The sequence below is a fragment of the Ceratotherium simum genome, chromosome 7 (assembly GCF_057802395.1).
Source record: "Ceratotherium simum simum isolate JZ-2026a chromosome 7, ASM5780239v1, whole genome shotgun sequence".
Classification (NCBI taxonomy): Eukaryota; Metazoa; Chordata; class Mammalia; order Perissodactyla; family Rhinocerotidae; genus Ceratotherium; species Ceratotherium simum.
The window spans coordinates 2609689-2635629 of NC_141906.1; the positions used below are offsets into that span (position 1 = coordinate 2609689).

Below are 25941 nucleotides of genomic sequence, written 5' to 3' on the forward strand. Positions count from 1 at the left end.
CCGCGCCGCCCCCGGGGCCCCTGCCACCGCGCGCGCGTCCCACCCCCGGCCCGCAGGCCCCGCCCCTCCGGCCCCTTCGCCCCGCCTCCGGCCCGCCACCCCCGCCCCGGCCCGCAGGCCCCGCCCCGCCCTGGCCCCGCCCCCCGCGCGCTCCCGGCCGGGAGGCGTGTGCGGCGCCTGCAGCGCCGCGCGCGGGGGATGCGTGCTGCAGGCGCTGCTCCCGCTAACAAGTGCTCGCTGCTGTCTAGGATTCCGCTGCTTCTGCTGCGGAGCCTTGACTTCCTCTCCCACCTGGCCCTCCTGTGCTGAACTCCGGAGGAGCCCGAGTCTTGGGGTCTTCCCGGGCGCAGCCCGACCCCCGCCCCGGGCTCCAGCGGCGAGGACCCTGCGCCCCCGTGCAGGCGACAGAACTTGTTCCCTGGATGTCCTGGAGCCTCCGCCTGCCTCCCCGGAGTGGTTCCTTCTACCCGAGATCGCTCTTCCCCTCCTCCGGCTGCTGTCGCTCTGGGGGGAACGACACCGGGGTTCTCTCTATTTTTCTTGTGCGCCCGCCTGGATCGGTAAGTGTGGTGCCCTCGGGTCTTTTCCCCACTCTCCTCTACGGCTCTTCAGAAGCAGTGGGCGTTTGAGGGATAAATAATATCGGGAATGTGACAGAGGGCATGAATGGAAGGCGGTTAAAAATAACCCAGGAGGTGGAGAGGGAGGTGCAGATGCTGCGCGGCGCTCGGGGCCGACGGTCGCTATCGCGACCCCCGGGCTGGGGATGGGGGTGCGCCCTGCCCACGGCGCCGGGGGGCCGGGGCTGGAGGCGGGGGCGCGATGGAAGATGTCGTCCCGGCGAGGCGCGGCTCAGGTTCAGCAGCGTTCGCCTCCTCCCAGGCTCACCGGTTCCGTTCCTTGGGGAACAGCTGGCGAGCGGTTTGAATTGCTGCCTCTCCCAACATTTGGGTTTGCGTGCATTTGCTGAGCATTTGAGCAACACATAGCGACTGTACAAATGGCGTGCGTTGAAGTGTATGTTTCTCACGGTGTTGGCCTTTCTGATTCTCTCAATCTCTCTCTTTCTCTCTCTCTCTGATAAGGTTCAGGTACCACCCTAAGACAGTTGCAGGAATTAGCACTGCGAGAGGAAAACAGCCCTGTTGGGGGTGGGAGGAGGAGGGGCGGGATGCTTTGCTGTTGTTTGGGGGCGCAGGGTTTGGGGAACGGGTAGTCTGCAAAATCGTATTAGTTTGATGGTGTTACAGAGGAAGGGACATTTCGCTGCAAAGGTCTCCCCCATAAGGGCTCCTGGGAGTCTGCTTGACTGGATTCTCCTAACAGGAATACCTTGAGAAGGAAGAGAATTTCTAAACCAGTCTGGTTTGCTGGGTAGAAGGATGCTTTTCTTTCTTCTTTTTTTAAAGATCAGGGATAGTGAGGTAACTGGTAGCCAATTAAAAGGAAGATAATTTGCTTTTTGTAGGGTGGGGGAGGGAGTTAGATAAACAAAAACTAGCACACCTAAATAAATAAATAAATAAAGGAATAAATTAGAAATTATTTGGTGTGGAACAGAAAGGGGGCAGGAGATGGTGAATGAGAAGACCCTCTGATTCATGACCTTCTGGGCGTCAGTTGGGCGGGAGAGGTGTGCGTAGTATATGAATTTACAGGCACTTTGGTTACACTGGAGCTTTATGTAAATAATGTATTATAACTGCTCTGAGGGAGTTGGGGAAGAAGATGAGCAGACTCCCAGGCTATTTGGCCTGTGAAAGTCTTTAAAGGATGTTGGTCTGACCCTCCACAGTGAAAGCAGAGCTTTGGAGACTTCCTGAGGGAAACATTTCAGAGTATGGGATGATGTTCGGAGTCAGGGAAAGAGGATGCCATTTGAGATACCTTCAGAGGTATATTTTCAGGGGTTTGTGTCCCATCAAGTTCGCCTCTTGCCCTATGAGAATGTGTGTTCTTGGGAAGGGATATGTGGCTGAGAAGCCTTCTGTCTGCCACTTCCCTGCTTATCTCTTCGTAAAAGTCGGGTGTGTTGAGGCTTCTAGGCTGGCATGGTTCCGCAAGCAGCAGCAGGTGGTCAAGAGCCGAATCCTGCTAATGGCTGCAGAAAGCCATTTCTCTCATGCTCCCCCAGTGCTTCCAGTAATAGAAGCTGGTGCCCATTCTGATGCCCTGAATTCTGAGTGTCCATATCCTTCCGGGTTCCCCGGGCCACTCTTTGCATTCTTGGAAGTCCTGCTGGACAGAGTGAATGGAAGAAGCAAGAGGAGACAGGAGACTGGAGTGGGAGCTTTTACAGGTCCTGGTGGAGAAGATGAATTAGCTGGACTGAGGCAGAGGAAACGAAGGAAGAAGAAAGGCCAAGACTACCAAGTGACAGTGGGGACAGAGTGTGCTGCAAGGAAGATGTGGTCAGGGAGGGGGAGATTGGGAGTAAAGGCGGGCAGAGAGAGAGGAGGGGGGGGTTGAGGGATGGGAGCTATGGATTAAATTATAGGGGAAAGTATGATAGGCTGAAAATAAAGTCCACACGAACTGGGATTTAAAATGTAAGGAGATAGTCCCTTGAGAAGAGTGTAGGAGGAAGCCTTAGAGTGAACATGGAGGAACGCAAGGACAGAAGATGATTCTTAGACAACTGGAAACGGAGATTAGCTCCTAGGCTGTGGGTGGCAGAGAGTGTTCTGGAGTCTGAGGAACAGAAAAGCAACAACAAGGACATGCTTCAGGGAGTCAGGGATTGCCAACTCGACACAGGCCCCGGGTGAGTCTCAGAACACCCTGGATGTCCTCACGTTCCGTCCTTCCCTACTTGAGACAGTGCTGTAAGGACATACACACGTGGGTGTGGGTGGATAGATGGTAACAGTTTACGTTACTGTCGTGTTATTAGTAACTGCCAGCATTTATTGATATTCGTTATGTACAAGGCTCTGTGCTATTCTATCAACATCCTTTATCTCATTTAATGCTTCCAAGAGGGAGGGGGGAGGTTGTATTATTACCTACACTTTGTAGATAAGGTGACTGAAGCTTGTTCAAGCAGTGGAGCCTGGATTAAGGAAAACTAGTTGTTCCGATTTCTCTAATCCTGAATCAAGACAGAGTAGGGGTGGAAGGGGACTAAATCCAGAAATATTTTGAGTGGAAATTTTAAAAAATGCCTTGAGATCAATGAATTATGGAAGCAGCTGTAAAGTGACAGCATTATTTTTTTTTTTGTGAGGAGATCAGCCCTGTGCTAACATCTGCCAATCCTCCTTTTTTGTTTTGCTGAGGAAGACTGGCCCTGGGCTAACATCCGTGCCCATCTTCCTCCACTTTATATGGGACGCCGCCACAGCATGGCTTGCCAAGCAGTGCCTCAGTGCACGCCCGGGATCCGAACCAGCGAACCCCGGGCCGCCGCAGCGGAGCGCGCGCACTTAACCGCTTTGCGCCACCGGGCCGGCCCCTAAAGTGACAGCATTATTATTGTGGAATGAAGAGAGTGACAGTGAGATTTAAGACTTGGCGTTAGTGCAAAGGAGGTTTGAAGGAAGAGCCATGTGGGTTGAGAGTGGAGAGAGGAAAAATAATTGAGTTGCTATGAAAATAGACTGAGCTGAAATAATATCGGAAGAAGAAGGAAAGAAGGCTGTTTAGTGAGAAGGATATTTAACAACCTGCCCCATACTCCTGGAAATGTACGGTCACTTGGTGCTTTATATGGTTTGCTTGAGGACAAGAGAAAGATGTGGTGTGAAGGAAATGCTCAGTTTGCTCTTTGTGATTTGATTCTTCTTTTTATTTCTCTCCTCTGCTTGTTTCTCTTTCCTTTTCAGGTGAAGTGCTTCTTCTGCATGAGTTTAGCTGAAGGATGCTCTGCATTTCCTTGATTTCTATGGAGACCTCAGAGCCGGGTTTGCCCCTGCTGACACCTCGTCTTGCACCTTCTCTACCTCCCAAGGTCTTTGTCTCTGTCGATAGCCTGGCATCACCCCTGGGTCCAGGAGGCCTGTGATGAACTTAAGGGGAGAGCCTGGAGAATCACCCTGGTAGGCTTTGAGCGGCAATGGCTGGACATACGTCAAGTCACGTGTTAACATGGGTCAAGACGTCACTAGAAGGCAAGTGCTAAGACTAAAGGCTTATTTGCATTTTATTTAAATATGATGGACGGAGCTTTGGACAATTTCCATGGCAGAAACATATATTCCATTTTCTAGGCACAACTGCTGGCTGTCAGATACTTGCTGCCTTTGAATCGAGCAGCATCATCACCAACCACATCCTAAATGTATTTCCGAATTTGAAGATCCACCCCAAGACAGGTGTTTGGGAGACCCGGCCATTTTCTGACTTAGGCTTGAGAGTGCAAGGCTGTGTATCTAGAGCAGCCAAGTTCTAGAGAGCAGTGTTGAATCCCTGGGAAGAGAGAGCATGGGGCGTGCTGGTTTAAAAACAGAAAATGCAAAGTTGGACTGAAAATATCCCTAGTCTTCCAAGCAATCTGCTTAAGGGTTCCAAACTTACCTTAATTTGGTGAGAAGAGAAGCTGCCCTATTTTCCTTTCTTCTTCTTCTACAACTGGAGCCAGCCATTTCCAAAGGCCGCCACCATGGAGGTTGCGATGGTGAGTGCGGAGAGCTCAGGGTGCAACAGTCACATGCCTTACGGGTACGCGGCCCAGGCCCGGGCGCGGGAGCGGGAGCGCCTGGCCCACTCGAGGGCCGCGGCCGCGGCCGCCGTCGCCGCTGCCACCGCTGCCGTGGAAGGCGGCGGGGGCTCTGGAGGGGGCTCGCACCACCACCACCAGGCGCGGGCGGCCTGCCCCCCGCAGGAGCCTCCGAGCGGCCGGGGCAGTCGCAGGAGGCGGCCGCCGCGGCCGGAGAAGAGGAGGGTCCACCACCGCCAGAGCGGCTTCCCTCACTGCTCCGACCTGATGCCCAGCGGCTCTGAGGAGAAGATCCTGAGGGAGCTGAGCGAGGAGGAGGAGGACGAGGACGAGGACGAGGAGGACGAGGAGGAGGAGGGCAGGATCTGCTGCAGCGAGGACGCCCGCGGGGACGAGTGCTCCTACACGGACCTGCTGCCCCAGGAGGACGGCGCCGGCGGGGCCTACAGCGCCGTGCGCTACAGTGACTGCTGCGAGCGCGTGGTCATCAACGTGTCCGGCCTGCGCTTCGAGACCCAGATGAAGACCCTGGCCCAGTTTCCGGAGACGCTGCTGGGGGACCCTGAGAAGAGGACGCAGTACTTTGACCCTTTGCGGAACGAGTATTTTTTTGACAGGAACAGGCCTAGCTTTGATGCCATCTTATATTATTACCAGTCGGGAGGCCGCCTGAAGAGGCCGGTCAACGTGCCCTGTGACATCTTCACTGAGGAGGTGAAGTTCTACCAGCTGGGGGAGGAGGCCCTGCTCAAGTTTCGGGAGGACGAGGGCTTTGTGAGAGAGGAGGAGGACAGGGCCTTGCCGGAGAACGAGTTTAAGAAGCAGATTTGGCTCCTCTTTGAGTATCCGGAGAGCTCCAGCCCCGCGAGGGGCATAGCCATCGTCTCCGTCCTGGTCATCTTAATCTCCATTGTCATTTTCTGCCTGGAAACCTTGCCTGAGTTTAGGGACGACAGGGATCTCATCATGGCCCTGAGTGCGGGTGGGCACAGCGGGTCGTTGAATGACACCTCGGCACCCCCCCCGGAGAACTCGGGGCACACTATCTTCAACGACCCCTTCTTCATCGTGGAGACGGTCTGCATTGTTTGGTTTTCCTTCGAGTTTGTGGTTCGCTGCTTTGCTTGTCCCAGCCAAGCACTCTTCTTCAAGAACATCATGAACATCATTGACATTGTCTCCATCTTGCCTTATTTCATCACACTGGGCACCGATCTGGCCCAGCAGCAGGGCGGGGGCAACGGTCAGCAGCAGCAGGCCATGTCCTTTGCCATCCTCAGGATCATCCGGCTGGTCCGAGTGTTCCGGATCTTCAAGCTTTCCAGACACTCCAAGGGCCTGCAGATCCTGGGCCACACCCTCAGAGCCAGCATGCGGGAACTGGGCCTCCTGATCTTCTTCCTCTTCATCGGGGTCATCCTGTTTTCCAGCGCTGTGTATTTCGCGGAGGCGGATGAACCTACCACCCATTTCCAAAGCATCCCAGATGCATTCTGGTGGGCTGTGGTGACCATGACGACTGTGGGCTATGGGGACATGAAGCCCATCACTGTGGGGGGCAAGATCGTGGGGTCCCTGTGTGCCATTGCGGGTGTCCTGACCATCGCTTTGCCTGTGCCCGTCATTGTCTCCAACTTCAACTACTTCTACCACAGAGAGACTGAGAACGAGGAGCAGACACAGCTGACACAGAATGCAGTTAGTTGCCCGTACCTCCCTTCCAATCTGCTGAAGAAATTCCGGAGCTCTACTTCTTCTTCCCTGGGGGACAAGTCAGAGTATCTAGAGATGGAGGAAGGAGTTAAGGAATCTCTCTGTGCAAAGGAGGAGAAGTGTCAGGGAAAGGAGGATGACAGTGAGACAGATAAAAACAACTGTTCTAATGTGAAGGCTGTGGAGACCGACGTGTGAATCTCGCTCTCCGCCCGCCACAGTCCCTCCCCCATCCCCAGCATCTCCAAATATATTTATGCATAGAGAGTGCAGTTATGAAAATGAAATATGCAAATGAAGCCAACGCATACAGTAGTACGCCATTTAATGGTTATACATGGCATAATTGTTACTAAACTTGTCTTACATATCAAATAAATGATACATCTTGGAGAAGAGGGAGGCTTAAATAGGAGCAAATCTATCTTTATATTTTTTATTAGAATGCAAGAATTTTGCACATTAACTGGAAAAGATGTTAAACATAAAGGTGGTTCCATGGAGAGAACGTGTTTGTGTGCGTGCGTGCTGCGTGCGTGTGTGTGTGTAAATAAATTGTCAACGTTGTTAGTAATTGTGCAGTGATGGGAAAAGTTGGCATTTTGAGTATTTACTATGTAAGAACTGATGAACTCGAGCAGTCATTTTCAGTGCTTTTATAGCCTCTCACGTCTTTGGATTCCATAGTTGTTGTTTTTTAAAAATTGTGAGAATTACTATGTAGAAAAAAAAAGAAAGTGAATTATTTAATAGAATATAGGTCACAGTTTTATCATGGATTTAATTAAAGTTTATTTTTAACTGGAAATTAACTTTTAAAAAGGCTGCAGGGGCCTTTAGAAATTGATTATATTTTATTATTAATTTTGGGAAGATAGGACAGCAAATGCCTAACAATATGGAAGAAATGAAATGGGAGAAAATGTAACAAGTTTTGTTCACAGATACCAGGACTGGAATGTTTGGTTTTTCTTTCCTTTGCACTACTTTAAATGCTGGAGATTGAGAGACACTTCATACTGTGAATGTTTACTAATGTAACAGTTCAATGACAATCATTGGAAGAATGATTTCTTAGTCTTATTATATTGTTCTCTTCTTTTCTTTGTGTGAGACTAATGGCCACAGAGATAACAGCACATGACTCCCTTCTCTTTTTAAGTCTAAATAACTGATGTGCAAAGGGACTATGAAGTCAAATTTAGCAACTGAATCTTTTGAAATTGGTCTGTTACAATGATGCTTCTGAAACCATACTATTTTAAATATTCTTCTGCCTTTAAATCCAGAATAATTTAACCAAAGGTAATGCATGCACTGAAAGAATTCTGGAAGACGTGAGATGCCCAGCAGCTACAGTGATTGTGGCTTCAGAGCTTTCTATTAAATGTGCGACATAAATGCTGGATTTATTAAGTTTGTTCCTTTGTGCAGCTCCCTAAGAGCAGAGTGTGGGGTCCATCTCAGAATTTAGCGTTCTATTTGCTAAAATTGATATAAAAAAGAATTGCGTCAAAACGTTTGGTTTCAACATCACCATCATTATCATTTTGATTAAAGGAATTTATGACACACGTAACTGCGTTTAACTCACGACGAGGTTCTAGAATGTGAGGTAACAGCCAATGATGGGACTTGACTATTAAGTCACAATGAGATGTGGGTTAGCAAACTCAGAATGTGTAAGAGGCCTTATTCTCCACTGTTTCTTCAACCCTGTTCTTTATAAGATAGTTGTCCTGAGGTTTGGAAAAAAATACTACCTAGAGTATCGTAGCACATAATGAACTCTGACAACTGTGAACTAAAAGAAAAAAAAAGACCTAGAATAGCTTGTCTTCGGCTTTTTAATCCCAGGCCATCATTTGATAAGAATGTAAATCTTACCTCTCCTTTAATGATATTTGAAATTCAAAGTAAGTCCAGTGTTAGGTCTGAAAGCAAAGCTTCACTCTTCCCCCCATGCCTTCCCCAGGACTTTGCAGAGCCACACCTCCTCAGAGAACAACTCTGGGAGAATGAGAAGCAGCCACAGGGGAGTCAGGTCTGAAAGTGCAGAACAAAGGTCTCTAGGGGACAGTAGAGAGTGAGAAAATAAGGAAATGCCATCTTGTAACAAGACTTCAAAGATGGCGTTATAATATATTTTGGATTTGGAGCAAACGTGTAACAAGCATTAGACGGGGGAAAGGCTATTTGGGTCATTTGGAAAAGTCACTCTGTTAATCTCTGTGCCCCAATTTCCTCCTAGTAAAAAGAGGGCGCCATAAAGCATGTGTGACGTCCCAGAGCTGTTGAGGAAAGCCAGTGAGAGCTGTGAAGACTGAGATGTCGAGTTCCATGCCAATGCCTGATGTGGTGTCTACATCGCTTCATCTCCCTCTGGGAGAAAAAGAGGTTGAGAACCTATGAGCGACATCTGCTTTGTTAGGATCTTGTGGAAATCATGGGTAATTCCTTTAATTTTGAGCTGTTAAAAGAAGTTGATTTGCAGACACAAGATAGCCTATCATTGAATAATTGCTTCTTCTTTTTGGGGGAAGTTTCTTCTTGTGGGGGAAGATCCCAGGCATGTTGTGATATACCAAGTTGACTCTGGACGCAGCACCGTGCATCTTTTGCTGTCCCCAACTAGGTCAGATTATATCTTAAAACCGTTCGAATGTTCTCCAGCATCGGGTGTACACTGAGCCTTCTATAATAGCAATAACAATGATTTGAATGTGTTTGGAAGGAATAACGTATTGTGTTTCATTGTTTCTACAACACCTCCTTTTTAAATCTGAACAGTTAAATTAAATTTAATTGATATGTATTAGAATTGATAATTCTGAGAATCCAGGAAATATAGTCTCTTGGGGATCCTGGGTTTTCGTTTATCTCACATGGTTTTCTTAAGGGTACAAGGGTCAAGAAGAGACAGTCATGGGCTTCCAAACCAAATATTGTCAGGTGATCACTAAATGTATGTTTGTTTGTTTGTTTTTTCCTGCAAGATGCATTTATTTTAGGCTGTCTGGATCTTGATTCCACACTGAGAAGGAAGATTTATGCCCTGTACAGGGCACTTCTGTGTGGAACACTCCTCTTCTAGAGAGTGTGCACAGGTGGAGTCCTCAGTTCTGCTGTGGAGTTATAGCATTTTTCCAAGTCAAAGCTGCACAAAGTGCTTTAGTACCATTTGTGAAAATTTTGTACTGAGAAATATGCTTCCAGGGCTATTTGTAACTGATTTAGGAAACTGTATCTTCTTAGAGGCCACCATACGAATTTGGTTGTAAGATAAAATAGAAGCGACTCATTTAAAGATTTGGATTCCTGGGATCTGGGATCTTGTAGTTGCTTTTCAGATGATAGTAAATGTTACCAGAAGTACGATATTTGAGGGTCATCCCAATCAGAGTCTTTTCAAGGGTGGATGCATTGTTCTCTCTTGCAAATGCTTGAAAAGGAAACAGTTATACATAACAGTTATGGAGAAGAGAGGAGGACTAAATATTCCTTTTAATTTCTGTGAAATGGAGCGAATGGGCACTTGAGGAATGACAGCTGATCTAGGAGGCGAGAGCCGGCTTGTTGACCATAGGCGTGTCACTTCACCTCCTTGATTCTCAGGGCTGTTTTTAAGTGTAAAATCAGGTGATTGGGCTACATTATCACTTGATTCCTTCTAGCACCAAAATTCTGTGGAGTTGAAGGAAGTGTTAGACTCGCTTGATATTTCTAAGTATCCCTCAAGTCAGACCCGCCTTCATTTTATAGTTAAGTGATAGGAATAAAATAGTTTTAAAATCACACTGTTAGGGCCAGCCCCGTGGCTTAGCGGTTAAGTGCGCATGCTCCGCTGCTGGCGGCCCGGGTTTGGATCCCGGGCGTGCACCGACGCACTGCTTCTCCGGCCATGCCGAGGCCACGTCCCACATACAGCAGCTAGAAGGATGTGCATATGCACTGGGGCTTTGGGGGGAAAATAAATAAATAAAAATAAAAAATAAAAAAATAAATAAAATCACACTGTTAGGTTAAATGTAGAACCAAGAGTTTGAGATTGAGATTTTAAAATGTAAAGCTGAATGAATAGGATGTATTTTGAAGCTGTTTATTCTAACAACTTCTAAAGGGAAGGGATTTGCTTAATAAAAAAATAACTCCTCAGTCTTCAGTTGAATACATATGGTAGAAGTTGGTAAGTAAACATTTTGGTTTCTTGCTTTCTTATAGTACAGTCTTGTCAGTAAACAGTGTTCTGACCTGTGCCAGGGACTCGTTTTATGCTTAGACACATGTAGTATTTCACAAGTGCCGCTGCTTTCCTTGTCGAATTTGTTTGAAATAGAGTGGCTGAAGCTTTGTGAAAATGTGTTCGTTAAGCATGTGTTAAATACAATCTAATATATGAATAAGAAATATCTAGGGAAAACACTCTGAGTTAAGATGTATATCTTCCATTTTTTAGAAAGTCAACGTTAACCAGGGGGAGATTGTTTTTAATTGCACTGTAATCATAAACAGGTCTCAAGAGAATCGGCAGTGGTGCCCCCACTGTTGTTGATTTGGGGGATTGGGCAGCATCTTCAGCACCCGCATTGCAGGTGTTCCTAGGTAAAGGGGAAACACACCTAGGTTCCGTCTACGTCTTTAAGGCAACGTGTGATGTGCTCATGTGCACGATGCAGAGTATAACATCCCTCTTTATATGTTTCTTTTTTTTTATTGATAGAGTTTAGAACGATTATGGGTTGTCATTCAGTGACAAAGGGGCCTGTTCCAGGGAATCTTCCTGACCCAAAAGTCATTCTGAATTCTGCACGGGACATTTGGTGTGGACAAAAGGTACCTCTTGGTTTTCCTGCCTGTCAGGCCTTCCTTGACTCAAAGTGCAGGGTCTTCCAGACCAATGTAACCACCACAGGTTAGAAGACAGTCCTACTTTCTAGTATGGGGATCAGTATTCCTGTGTGAAAGAAGGTTGATGGAGTGTTTTGTGTTCAAGATTGAAGTAAGCAGAGCTATTTTTGCAGTAAATGGGAATGTGCACTTCTGAAATGTAAATTAAGATTAGGACTGTGATATATTTCTGACTCAGTTTTCTGTTTCCATAGCAGTCCCAATTTCTTACAGTATCTTCTTCGTGAAAAGTATGCTAATACATATCAGACCATATGGCCCAATTTGAGGTTCAGAAAATATGGTGACTTTAGTTATGGGTAAATAAATTAATGCCAGGGCATGAATTTCGTGCTTTGAAAAACATCGCACAGATTTAGTGAGCCGTGGCTCTAAGCGAGACTCTAGCATACCCTTTCAGGCCCCTGGGTACTATGAATTGGGGCCGGAATAGAAGTAGAAGGCAAATAATGGGCTAAATGAGAAGTCTTGCTGTCCTCTGGGAAAAGATATGCCCACCTTCTCTGGTCATGGTGTTGCTGACCTGCAGTTAAGTTTTTGATCTATTTGCTGTCATTGGTATCTTGGAAGGAGAATTTGTATTCAGAGTACCGGGAGCTAAATGATTTTGATAGTTGATCCACAGACAGTCAACTTTTACTTCCTGACCTACAAATTATCTGTTGTATAGGGTTTCCATAACTAGTTTCTCATCTGAGGTTGGCTCTACTCAGGCTCAGAACCATTGTCTCCCATTAAACAGCCAGTCTAGAAAATGCTAAATCATGAAGAGAAAACAATACAGTTCAAAGAAACCACAAATACACTGAAGCTAGGAAGCAGAGCAAAACCTCACTGTGAAGCCAAGTCCTTGCTCACATCAGTGTGTCACGTCCATCAGAACAAAATCTGGAAGGTTTAGGGGCAAGGTTTTTCGTGGCTCCTCACTGTCCCCACCGTGTGGTTAATGACATAAAGCAGAAGTAAGTTACTGAAAGAATATGCAAGTTAACATTTTCTGTAAAAATAATAGAAATGCCAGCTTACCTTAGCAGTGGTCTTAATAGTACTTATTAGGAATAACTAATAAATCTGGAACACACGTTGGTTTTTTCCAGGTATTGGCGTTATGTCGAAATGTTCTTGGATTGTTTTTTCATGATTCTGTAGACCAGGGGCATATCTTTCAAGCCAGAGAGCATGAAGGCGTTTTTATCGACAGCTCCTTAAGCTACTGGCCATTGAGGGGTCAGTCACCTCTTAAATCAGTCAGAGCAGTTACATAAATATTTGCCCCTGTGGATATCAACTAAAGTTGTGCCAGTGCTGAGCCAAAGAATTATATTTGTTTTAAAAAATTAGATTAATATATATCCATATGTTTATATATATCATATATTTCATATTCTGCCTTTATTCTGGCAAAAGATACTGTAGATAAGCAAAATGAATGGTCTGAGGCCTTGAAAGAGACTTCCTAAAGTGAAGAGAAAGTGTGTAACTCCCATATGTTTTGGGGAAATGGTGAGACTTAAGGATTGAAAACCTTTCTTTACATCTAGGTTGGGTTTTTGTGCCATAGAACCACAGGGGTGTTAGAGCTAAGCTCTGAGACACCCCCTGGATAAGGAGATATGAAGGTTCATTCCCAGGAAGGGTTAATTTTTATGCTTTGTGGAATATTGCAACATGTTTATTATATTTTTTGTGGACATTATTCCCGTTGTATGAAGGATCATATATAGACTATATGGCCCCACAGATCTGCTTTGTACTCTCTACAAATAGACTTACTTGCAGCCTTTATCTTGTAGCTGCTGTTCAATATAACTTCCTTAATTCTGTTGGGTTCAGTTACAGCATTAAAAAGTCTCAGGTTATTGTTGGTTTTGGGGGTGGGGGGATGTTCCAGTAGTGCTCAGCCTCACATACAAAACCATAAAATAATTGGAAAATCACCTATCTCTTGGAGGCCAGGGCACTCTCAATGATAGGGGCCACTGTAGTTGACATGGAGGATGTGTGTGTTCTATTTATAAACTTAATTACCTGGTACCTGAATAGACTGATGCTTCTCCTGGAGAATACTAATGGTGTTGATGGCGCCTGAGCGAGTCTTTTTTTCTCCTTCAATTGGTAGGGATCATGATCCAAATGAGGCTTTCATTTGCTATCAGGCAGGGTAGGAAATAATTAATGAAGCTCCCACTGGACTGAAATCTACCAAGAGGTGGTGGAACCTCTAGGGAATGCAGTAGGATTTGTGTGTGTTTGTTTATTTGCCCTTCCTACTTGGTGTCATTGTTGGCATTACTGTTGGGGGATGGGTTTTAGTTTTGGATGTTTTACCTAATATTAAAATGACTTTTGATAAGAAAATAGAGACTCTAAGTTCCACACTATCTTATTAGCTTGAAGAGTATCTCTAGTTAACTATTTTAAGAAATTAATATGAGATTTGGAGATTGCAATCTATATTCAGAGCCATTTATCTGGAGGGAAGTTTATCCCATAAATAATGATTCGTTTATTCAGGTTTGAGAGAATAATGGAATCTCTTTGTTTTTCTTCCTTTTTTCCTGACTTTTCCACATTAAATTTGTGGATTATATTCAAATTCGTGGATGTAAACATTTTATCTTCCAGCAAACCAAGTGAAAGTCTTGGTTACAAATTGATTAGAGGATGACAAGATTGTTTGATGATGTTTTTTGCGACATTTGCTATTAATCAATTTGGAAGCCGATTTCAGTATATGAGAAAAACACCGGGAAATGCCTATATACCATATTACAATCTAAATGACAAAGGGACATTAGGAGTAGATTTTCCCTCTGGGTTCCTAGAAGTGGTCTCAGAGTTCTTGACCTGTTTCCTCCAGGTCTGATCCAGCCAATGAGAAGACAGTAAACTGCTTTTTTCCTGGAGCAGCAACAAGGTATAAGGAGGATCCAAGCCAGTGGGGGATGGGGGAGTGGGAGGGAGGCAGGCGAGGGGCAAGGGATTATGCCTAAATGAAGCCCCTAAATTGATGTCAAAAGTAGCTAGATCAGTCTGAAAACTGCTTCATTTGGTAATGCTAAGTATTAATTTTTGTTAATCCAGGAAATCCAGGCGAGTGAACTGATCCTTTAGCTGTGGTCCCAGACCTGGGAGGCGTATGTGTGTAAGTCCGGCATCCCAGTTCCCTTTGGTCTTCGTCTCTCAGAGCATCTGGTACCAAACCATAGACTGGCTGGGAACTGAAGCTGTTTGTCTTATTAGGGCTACAGTGCACCTCCCCCTTCAGACCCAGGGCTTCTTTCACGTTTTTAGAAGATTACTGCTGGCACGGGTATTTCACAGGGGGGAGTTCCCCCTCCCCCTCCCCTGCTCTAATGCAGAATACTAATGTGAATTAAACTGAGGGTATTAAAACTGAGACCGAGTCAAGCAACCAGTGGAAGTCCTGGGAGTGGATGTCACTAAGGCAGAGCCGAGGGGCGTGTTCATGTAGGTTGCTGCCGGTGTGCAGTTCTTAGAGGCATGGAAAAATCGTAAAATCTGTGCAGCGTCATGAGAGCTCCTTGCTGCTGCTGTCTGCGCTGTGGCGGTTTGGCTCCTTGCTGCTGTTCCAGAGAAGAGGTGTCGTTCCACTACTAGGGCTCACAGACTTCACAGGCCTCCAGGCGGCTTGAGGAACGTGGGGACAGAAAGGGTGAGCTTAGACAGATCAGGGGGAAGCAACACACAGTGTTTTCAGGTGTGAATCATCCTGTGACACCCGACTGTTTTGCTCCCTCCAGGGACTGGGGGAATCTTTGGGCGGGAGAGGCACTGCCCAGGAGTTACGGATGCCTTTTTGTCTGCCGAGGGTATCGCTGCTGGAGATCAGTCTGTCTGGCACGGGATATGTCCTGCCCTCATTGTTAGAATAAACTGAAAATTACATGCTGGAGACGTTTTCATTTTGGTTATGAAAAGCGGTATTGTGTTATAAGCTTTGCAGGATAGATTAGAAAGTCATGCAACTTTCAAAAATTTGACTGCACCCCTGAAAGGATTTGGGAAGGAAATCAAGGTGGATGATTCTGATATAAGTTCTGACCCAATATAAACTGGTTCAAAATCAAGTGTTCAAAGGTCTGCCTTTTAGTTTCCCTTTTCAATCTCCCCCCATTATGAAGCTGCTGTTTGTTTTTAACTGCAGAGATAGACCTGTAACGCGCGTGGCACCCCCACCTCCCCCACCCTGCTGCACCCCGTCACCTTCACTTCCACAGAAGCCGGGATCCGGAAGGCTTCTGCCATCCCAGGTTCACAGATTCTCAGGGAGAGCTTTTTTTGAGTGATCCGGGCAGATATCTTCCCGTTTCACAAATCAGGCCGTGCCAGTGCACACCCAGATTCTTCTGCCACACCTGCTGTGTGAGTCTGTTGTGTTCTCTTATTATCCTGTGTATTTTCTGCCTATTGCTGAACAGCTGGGATTTAGAAACAGCTGGATGATTAGTTGTGTATTTTCCATTTTTCACTCAGATGCTTTATTACTGTGTAGAAACAACCCCAATGTGGAATGAGCTGGGAGTATAATAGCAAAAATCGTGCTCTGATGCAACTGTTGTTATTAGGAGTTTAATCAAGAAAATTAAGGGCAAACTGTTTTGAGTCTTGTTCACTTTACAAACACGTTGTCAGACAGGGAGGACTCATTTCCATTCCCAGGCAAGGCAGCTGATGTACCAGCTTGTAAAATGCCTCCTGCGATGTTCCTCAGGCTACAGAGCGAGGCTCTGGCTGCTGCGTTTATCTGCTGGAGGGGAAATGTCTACACTCGCTGAGACATCGCCTTGGTCTTCCACTCTGCTGGCAGAGGAGCTGACAGCACGGCCGACTCCAGCCCTCTCACTCACCAGGGGCTATTTTTAGGTTGGTCCCTTGGTGACTAGCTTCAACCCTGACTGGAGGGTTGAAATTCAGAGACAATGCAATGTTTTATTGTGACGATTTAAGTTTATAAAACTGTTGGGTATTGTGAAAGGGACAAATTTAATTCCGGTGCTGTTTGTCAGTTCCTCACCCAGGGCTAAAATTAGAACAGAAAGGGTGCACAGACTTCTTTCTTTTACCAATTATTTTTCACCAGATGTTTGTTGAGCTCACGTAGGTGACTGGGCTGCACCTGTGTTCCCACCCTCTACATGTATGAACACCAGAGAGTCAGTCCACGTGGAAGGATTTTTGAGTTATGGAAAGAATCGTTTTTCTAGATAGCAGCATTCCTGTTTACCATTCTTTTTTTTTTTCTTTTTTTCCCCAGAATCTGTAGGGGTGACTGGATCTAGTTTCTCCTTGGAGAGTGAATTGGCAGGCTATCATGCTTTAATAATACTTTTTATAAACTCTATCTTGCGTTCTGTAATGTGCTTCATTTTCTGTCATAGCTTCTGTATAAACTGCAGGGTAAATGGGACCGAATTCAACTTGCCCGTTTTTTATGATTCTTACGTGAGCAGTAGCAGTCATCAGTGCTTTTAAATAGTGGAGATGACCGTAAAAGAGTATTTACTTCTTTTAATCCCCAGGATTTATATTTCTTCCATCGAATAACATGTGATTAAGTTATAACTGAGAGAGAGACAGAGAGAAGCAGATTTGACTGAAATAATAAACATCTGTGAAACAATAAACAATAATCTATTTTTAATTCAAAAGTAGGTTTTTTTCAGGACCATGGTTTTCTGCCCTCACAAAAGCATTTCTTTTCTTAAACTCTCCTGTATCTTTCTCCTTGAGAAAGGTATGAATGCTGTTGATGGTGCGTTTAAAAATTTTGATTTGAGTGAAGACCTGAGTTTCTTTCTTGGATAAATATAAAACTGATTATTCTTTTTGTGGACATTTCTACCAAGGAAAGCCAAATAAAATTGGATCAATGACATGGCTAAGTCAGGGCAGTTGAGGCAGACTTGCAGGATTTTTCTGAGATTTTTCTTCTGTCTCCATTGATCAGATCCCATAGGTATTTGCCCAGGTTTCCATTTACTTTTCAAGATGATGTCTGATTTCTTTCTCTTGGAGTTAAGGCTTTCACATTTGAAATGCAGTTGTAATAAGATTTTTTTATTTAGCTCTCTCCAGCTAGCTTTAACTTCTTAAGAACAACTCAGACTTCTCCTATGAAATGTGTCTTGAGGACTATCTTGTTCATTTTCAGAACATACGTTAGAGACCCTTGGCTTTTAGTCTTCATTCAAGCCAAACAACCCTTATCTTTAATTGAAGCTGCTTCTACTTGAAGCCAAAACAATTGGTCGTGTCAGTGAAGAAAAATTAAAAAGCCAAGTTGATTGTCTGGCATCGTGAAGTCATTGATTCAATTCTGCTTCATTAAAGCCGTTAGTATCAAACGCCTCCTGAATTCTCTTTAAATTTGGGGAGTTTTAAATTGTTATCTATTCTGTCAGAGAAGTACCTTTAACTGTAAAACCATTATCTTGTGGGATTTTAATTTTTTACTTTAGCAAACTGCAACTATTCCTGTGCCTTAGAAATATGACGTTCTGCACATTAAATGCAAATGAAATCCTTATTTATGTGATTTCTTAAAACTGAGATTACTTTTCCTTCACAATTTTCATGAAGGTATCTGCAAACTTTGAAAATGTATGTTTCAGCCTAAATTAGTAGACACGTAGTTAATATTCTATGATTTTTAGGCAAATAGCTGAATTGCTCATTATCATAGTATGAAGGAGGGAATGACTTACAGATTTTTTTTTACACGTTGAAAATTGGAGATGGAAGAACATATATTTATTTATAATTTCTGAAAGAGGCTGAAGGAAAGGGATGTCAGAACATTCTGTGTGGCTCGTTCAGAAGTACTTTAATGGAAGCTAAGTGCATTTAAAATATATTTGAATTTTTCTATACCTAACCAGAGAGTATAATTTACAAATGTGATATTACATTAAGTAGATTACATTTCTGAGATTTTTAAATAAATTCATATCATATAACATTGCCTCTATTTAGGGCCTATTTTTAAAAAATCGTACTAAATAGTCTAACGGGCTGTGTATGAATGTCCTCAGAATTGAATTTGACAATTTAAAAGTCTGTCTCCCTTGGAAGAGCAGTATGTTTTCAGAAGAAAGTCTCTTTATACACACACTTGAATATAAATGTATTCCCCTATCTTTAACTTTTATTTTAGATCTTTATCTTTTAATTTGGCTTTAGGTTTCACTTTTTCTGGTATCAAATGGATGGTTTCTATGGTATTAAATAATCATTATTTAATTATTTCTATGAGAATAAAACTCTTAAGTAGGAGAAACTAATAATTTGTACAGCTTGAACCCTAGAAAATTAGCACATAAACAGACATTCCTCTTGTCACATAGAGCAGTTTCTCAGTAATCGTGTTTTTTTGCTTTATTAAAATTTCAAGCTTCCGTTATTTTGCTAATTATTTATTGCAGCCTGGTCATGCTATTTGTCAAAACCTGACTGTTTGCCATGGGGAAGGAAACCTCTTGGTCTCCACAGAATAGTATTAAAAGCATCTTGTAATAAAACTCGCAGCAGAAAGATGGTTCCATGGCAGATATTCGAGGACAATAGTATAGGCAGCTCCACGGTATTCAGTGGAAAGTATAGACACTTAAGTGATTCAATTTCATTTAAAAAAAGTCCAAATTCTTGGCAAGTTGAATGTTGCCATCGCTCCAGTCTCTTCAATCATATTAGTTGCTTGACGTCAATTATCAGTGAATGGTCAGATGAAGCACTGGGGATGAGTTATAGAGGCAGAGAGGGTTTTGCTATTAGGTAAAATAATGTTTTTTACTTTTGACACCATTGTTACCCCTACAAGCAAATTCTAGTTATAAGTAATTCTTGGTTTTCTAATTAACAGATAACAAGAGGAAGAAGTTCCAAGTCACATTAATCATGAAGAAGCAAAATTTTGCCTTTGTGTTTGTGCTGGTGGCTATGGCACAACCCTGTTACCTCATGATTGTTGCTCTCATTAGTGTGCTAACATGGTCACGCTTTGATAGCTTGTTAGTTTCCGGGGCGGCCTAGGTAACGTAGGTCGCGTGCGTTGCAGGCAGCTATGAGTTGGCAGATGGGCCGCCTTCACGGAAGTGGCCAGTGTCCGTCACTACTGGTGATGAGCATGTTTGTGCTGGAAGCTTGTGTATTTTTAATTTCTTTCTCAGATTCTCAGAGGAGAAGAGTGTTTAATTTTATTGTTTTTAAGGAAACTTTTATTTTTTAGGAGTGTTTGCACAGCCCATCTTTGAAATGGAGACCATGTGGCAGTTGAGTGTTTGGGAGAAGCAGGTGTAGGTTTTTGTCATTTTGACCACTTATGTTGTTTGTCCGTGTCCAAATCAGAACACGCATGTGCTTTTCCTTGATTGGATACAGTGGCTAGTGTGATTCTTATCTTGTGAAGTGTTTTAAAGGAGACTTACACGCAGCTGAGGAAAGGGTCTTCACTTGTGTTCATGCTGGTGGAAGGTACGCTTCGTACTTGGCCTGGCCTGTGCTGCTTACAGATGTTGGAGACACAAGGTGGTATGGTGTGCTCCATGCGTTACCGCGATTTGTAGAAGCATTAGGTGCCTTTATGTGGATGAGGCTGACCAAATTATTTACTCATTGCTTTTGGGGTCACTGTGCAGGGCCTTTCATAATTTTTTTTTAACGCACTGTTGAAGTATGTTTATCTCATGCTAGTATTTCAGAGTGTAATACAGTGTAATGATCATCTGTAACCACGATGGCACGTGATCATAATGAAAGATTATTGCAGTTAAGGCTGGAGGAATTATTTAAAATTTTCTTACTAAAATATTACCTTATTTTGTTCTCAACATGTAACACAGGGAAAAAGGGGGAAGAGGTATTTTGTTATCCTAACTCACTCTAACTCCTTCTCTACGGATCTTTACCCCACTCATTTGAATGATAGCATATTTATAACCTGAGTTGTGCTTTTCCCTGAACATAATATCACTACCTTTTTCTTAGTGTTGCTACGTAGTTTTCTATTTTTGTTTTATGTTTTTGCCATGATTTTGTGTCTGCACCCTATTCTGTTGAATCAACGTGTGTAGTTTTCTTGTTCCCCCGGTGTGATGAATATTTTCTAGATTGGTTTATTTTTTTTCGTTATAAATAAAACTGTGATGAATATCTTCATGAATATAATACTAAAAATTTTTTTTGACTATTTATTTCTTAATATTTATATACTGTTTTCCCAGAGGAAGTTGTTTGTTTTTACATAAAGGGGTTTTAATTTTTAAACGATATTGCCTTCTTTCCCAATACAGTGTAGTGTATTAATGAATCTAGTGGGGCAAGAAATAAATTTTGAAAGTAATTAATTTGCTGTTCTCTGCAGTTTGGTAAGCATTAATCATTTAAATATTATCGATAATGTAACGGCTGTATGTTGACTAGAGCTTTGCCTATTCATATAGCAAATAGTTCTAGGCGATAAGTGTTGCTATTGCAGCTCAGGACAGAGTGGCTCACGTTGCTTCTCTTTTCATCTGGCTCGTGGTGATCAGGTGGATTCTCTCTCTCTCTCTCTCTGTATTACCTGAAGGGCCTGCTTCAGCCCCCCGACCTCTGTAACTCCACCATCACTCAAACCCCTCATGTGACTACGTGCTCTCCTGAACCACCTGATCTCTGCATGGCTGGTGAATGGTTTCATGGTGATTTCATCATGGATATTTCATCACAGGACACAGCTTTTGTTTCCAGTTCTGCTTCTCCTCTTTCTCTTCTTTATTCTCTTCTTCCCCTTCAATTTTTCTTCTCTCTCTTTTTTTTTTTTTTTGATTGAATATCTAGCTTTTCACTGACTTGATGTTTCAGTCCTGAGGGACAGATTACAAATGGGAAACCCTCTGCCCACTTCTCTCTTCTTACCTACTTGGGATTGGAAGTTCCCTTAGAAGAGCTTAAAACTGTTCAGATCAGAGCTTACCAGCCTATCTCCTGGTAAGAGAATTGAGCTGCATAGACTACTGAGATTTACAGAGAACAAATGTCAGATTCTTATGGTAGTTGTCTCTGGAAGTAATACAGGTCATTCCTGGGAATACTAATTCCTGCTCTTGTGCTTATCTTTGGGAATGCTGGTTTTGGGGAAATGATCCAATTAAATTAGAGCTGTTTCCAGTTATTCCCGGAGCCACCTCTTATGTTAGGAAGAAATTGTAGAAATAAACAAGGTTTGTTTTTTTATTCTTTTTAAAGATTTGAAACAATTTATAATGTCTTATGGACAGTTTGCCAACTGCATTTCTTCTAATTGTACCTTGCTTGTCAGGGAGAGAGAGAGGTCTTGGTATCTTAAACTATAACTGTGGGGTTTTAAGGGTCAGTCATTTCAATAAAGAGGCAGTAAAGCCAGGAGCCAAATCTCGGTTTCTAAAACAAATTTTAGAATTCACTGAGACAGTTAAGTTATGAACAGTGCTTCTGTTTTTGAAAGCTCATCGGTTGTGTTTGGGGCTGGTCTTTGTGCCCTGGCATGGCTGTACCAGTTGTTAAAATGCTGAAATGCAGCTGTATTGATGAGCAGCCAGCTGATGCTCTGGAGCCCACCAATTGCCTGGGGTCTTTGCCCCTCCCCTTAAATCTCTTCAACATCCATGAACTAAAGGGTAAACTCCTCGCCCCTCGGGGGACCTCCAAAACTCAGCTGCAGTGCTCAGGCTGTGATTGATCTTAATTGCTTTACCAGTCGTGTCTCTATCTTAGACATCATTCCTGATGGAGACCAGTCTTCCGGTGATCCAGTGCTTCTAGCGTTTTGAATTCTAGCATTTTTGGATTCTGTTTCTAGTTCTGACACGAACTTTGGCTTCAGATCTTATAGATCTTTTTACTTTTTCTATGCCTTAGTTAACCCATCTGTGCCCTGAGTCTGATGAAACTGGACTCCTAGGGATGCCAGATAAATCCCAGCTGGAATTTGTAAAGTGCTTAAAGGTTTTCATTATAAATTGGTTTACATGTTAGTACGTATATCAGTTAGCCTTTTCCAGGTATCAAGCCACTCCAAAACTTAGTGGCTTAAAACAACAGTTATCAGGCAAGATTTTATAGGTTGGCGATTTGGGTTGGGTTCAGCGGGATGGTTCTTATTCTGGTCTCACCAGAGCTCCCATAGGCAGCTACAGTCAGGTGGGAGGTTTACTCCTGGCTAATGGCTCCCAGATGGCCTCAAAAACACGTCTGCACGTGGATGGGGGTGATCAAGCCACGTGTCTCCAGCATCCAGCAGGACAGCCTGGACTTCTTCACGTGGCAGGTGAGTTCCAGAAGCAGCAAAAGAGGGCAAGCATGAGTAAGCATTTCTCAGGTTTCTGCTTGCGTCTTGTTTGCTAATGTCCCATTAGCCAAACCAGTTACACGGCCAAGCCCAGATTCAAGGGGTGGCAAAACAGAGTTCACTTTTTGGTGAGAGGAGCTGTGAAATGTTTGTGGCCATTTCTTTTTTCATTTGACAACAGCATGTGACCAGATTTCTTCTGATTAAGAATCTACCCCAAAACAAATATTTTAGAGATAGCTGTCCCTGTCCATGGAGAGAATGCATGGAAAAAAGATAGAATATTTTAAGTTATTTAGCCTGCTTTGCAAACTCTTCTGCCTAGTACGCCTTTGGACGTTTATGGACTCTGGATTATATGGGCTTGTGAAAGTTGTAGTTTATAAAAGGTGATTTAAACTAATTTTTATCACTATTAGTTTTTTAAAAAAATTTCTGTCCTGAGAAAATTATAAGCTGCAAGAGATAAAGGATTGATTGCTTCTTTTGGAATTCTTTCCCGGTCTAGTGGCCTGCACATGGTGTTATTGGCTCATCGATAGGCTCCACTGGCTGGACGTAGACAAGAGTTTCACAGAAAGCGTGATTGCATCATGTTTTGTTTGCTTTTGACTCTTTGTGCTTTTTAGCAGTTGTTTGAAACAATTATTCAAAAAAATCAATCTTTGCAATAATGTGAGTTACTTCTTTGTGCCTTGAATTTTGAGCCAAGAACATTGCTTTCTATTGTGAATTTGAAGCTTATTTCCCATGGGATTTGATTAGAAAGTATGTGTCCCACTTTGGATCTTTTTATTTGTGGCACATGCAAATTTCATCAGGCAGTAAATCAATTCTAGTCAGCTGCCAATGAAACATCTGGTATTTAAATGTGCTCAGTTTGATATTGGTTGAGTGCAGTATCAATCTTCTAGCAAATTTTCAAGGGATGTCAGAGTGTTTATATTGGCTAATCACTGACATCAGCCATCCTTGTGTGAAACTTGGTGCTTATCTTGCCATGCTCATCGTAGATGTCTGCAGTCATAGGTGAATGAAGCCAGTATTTTTTCTACTGTACCTGTGAGGGAATGACTTGAGAATTGCTATATTGTTTCCCCTCCCTATGGTATAAAGATGTCTGTCCAAATGTATTTGATGGTCTTATCGATCAGCAAATCATTAAATAATGTTTCAAGGACTTTGGAAAGTATAAGTATAATTGGTGGAGCAGATAAATCCACTTTATTAGAAAAGTTCTCATTACTACCCATAGTCATATAATAATAGTTGCTTAATTCTCTCCCTTGCTGTGGTTGTGTAGACATGTATATGGTTGTTATCTTTTTCCCTTTGGCTCAAAAGTCTGCATTCTTTGTTCCTATCCATAAAAGATTTTGAATACTTCCTTTGCCAGGTTTAAATTTGATACCTGAAAATTGCTTTTCATTTCCAAATAGCTGTTAGATGGCAAAGTCAGTGCTTTGGGCAGCATTAGGATTCTTTAATAACTAAAGACGTGCTTTTCTGTGGGTACCTACATCAACTACATTTCTTGCAACAGTCACTTCTCCAAACACGTAAGGTAACAGAGCTCTCGTGGTGTTCTCTGGGTGCATTTAGATGACATTTTGAATAATAATAATAATAAGTAGGATTTTCTAAACACTTGTTTGCCAGAAAATAGGCGTATCCACTGCTTGGTATGAGTGGCCTCCTTTAATCTTCCATTTTCAGGGATTTCTAGGGGAAGACCACGAGGACATAGTAGTCAAAAGTTACTTCCTAAACTCACCTTCTGTTTTCCTTCAGAACATTTATTTAGCTTTTCATGAAGAACATGTGATATACTTATAGGTCATTTCTTGTGTACTCTTTGTCCAGTGATGTGGTTGCTAACGTTAAAAAGTCAAAGAAAAAATGTCTAGGAAAGAGAGGTGACAGGGACCAGGATTGAGGGATCTGGAAGAATTTACAATATGGAATATTTGTCAAAAATGGTTGGGCAGACAGACTTCTCTTCTGTATGCTTTGCCTTATTGATGGGACTTGCACATGTCTCTTCAAGTCACTGTGAAATGCCAATGGCCACACTCAGGTGCAAGAGGGGAGCCAGAAGCTGTTTTCGTGGCCCACTTATTGCTGTGGTGCCCTCATTGGCATTGGCCATCCTACTCATGAGGTCTTCCGAGTCTCAGTCTTTTCCTTTCTGACAGTGACCATTGAATTTTATCCAGTGATTGTGAACTGATAGGTGGAGCTCTATGGAGACAGGCCCCACTGTGCAAATCCAACTCATTAATCTTATTATGGTAAATTTATAATGCTTGCTAATTTATCTTGGAAAATGTATCAAGATCAGACCCACACCCTATTTTTTTCTATTCATTACTTTTTCTTTTAAAATAATCTCTGTTGAGGTATAAAGTTTATGCAATAAGCGGTACCCAAAGTGTACAAGTTGATGAATTTTAAAAAGTGTATACACCGGTGAATCCACCACTACAATCAAGATGCAGACATCTCAAGCCTGACTCCAGAAACCAATACCATTTTGTCACTATAGATTAGTTTGCAATTTCCAGAATTTTATATAAATGGAGTTATACACTATGGACTCTTTTGTGTCTGGCAACTTTCACTCAGCATGATGTTTTTGATTCATCCATGTTGTTGCATGTATAGGTAGGTAGTTTCTTTTTATTGCTGAGTACTATTTCATTGTATGGATATACCATATTCTGTTTATCTGTTTACCTCTTGGTGGACATTTAGGTATTCTAAACCCTGTTTTGATGTTTTTTCACCGAATCTTGTTCTTAGTGTCACCTGCTAATTGTTTCATGAACTTAAACTTAAATTTCATTCATCTTTTGTCATTTACTCTACTACTTGGATATATACTTTCTCTATACATGACAAGAAGCCAATATATAATTAAAAGTTTATATAGGATATATGCATTTAAATGGAATTACTTAGTATTTTAAAAAAGTCACTTCTTAGTGATTTCCTTCCCAAAGGAAATTGCTCAGTTTTATCTCTGGGCCATTCTGTCACTTTGATGGCAGCAATGATCAGGATTCCTGTAGAAAGGCATGCTGACGTCCAAGTAGACCAGCAGACTGCTGACAGAGTGCTTCCTTGGATCAAAGAAACAGTATATGACATTTGGAGGGATTTCAGTTATACAGATAAATGAATGATATAAATGAGTTATGAATGAAATGTGGAGTTTTCTGTGTTCCCCATTTGAAGTTTAAGCTCTTGAGACTTTCATTAGTTTTTTTAAGTGACAGTCATCTTAGCCGGAAGTTGGATTCATGAGGGAGCTGCAGCCTCTCTGCTGAGTCAA

At 43.0% G+C, this 25941-nt stretch overlaps 1 protein-coding gene across 2 annotated transcripts; it reads left to right on the forward strand.

The window, feature by feature from the left end:
- The first annotated feature begins 217 nt into the window (after nucleotides 1–217).
- Nucleotides 218–17928, forward strand: KCNA4 (potassium voltage-gated channel subfamily A member 4). 2 transcript variants are annotated; one of them, XR_015552657.1, is made up of 4 exons: nucleotides 218–560; nucleotides 3825–8820; nucleotides 14139–14195; nucleotides 14363–17928. XR_015552657.1 is itself a non-coding variant. In XM_087433060.1 (2 exons), exon 2 carries the CDS (start codon nucleotides 4601–4603, stop codon nucleotides 6566–6568), a length of 1968 nt encoding a protein of 655 aa, XP_087289186.1. In that variant the 5' UTR covers nucleotides 218–560; nucleotides 3825–4600; the 3' UTR covers nucleotides 6569–9152. The 2 variants fall into 2 exon arrangements, 1 of the variants encoding a protein (XP_087289186.1); XM_087433060.1 differs by lacking the exons at nucleotides 14139–14195; nucleotides 14363–17928 and having other exon boundaries at nucleotides 3825–9152.
- Nucleotides 17929–25941: the final 8013 nt, after the last annotated feature.

Excerpts from the sequence above, each read along its gene's own strand:
- KCNA4 (XM_087433060.1), top strand. The coding sequence starts at position 4,601 with ATGGAGGTTGCGATGGTGAGTGCGGAGAGCTCAGGGTGCAACAGTCAC.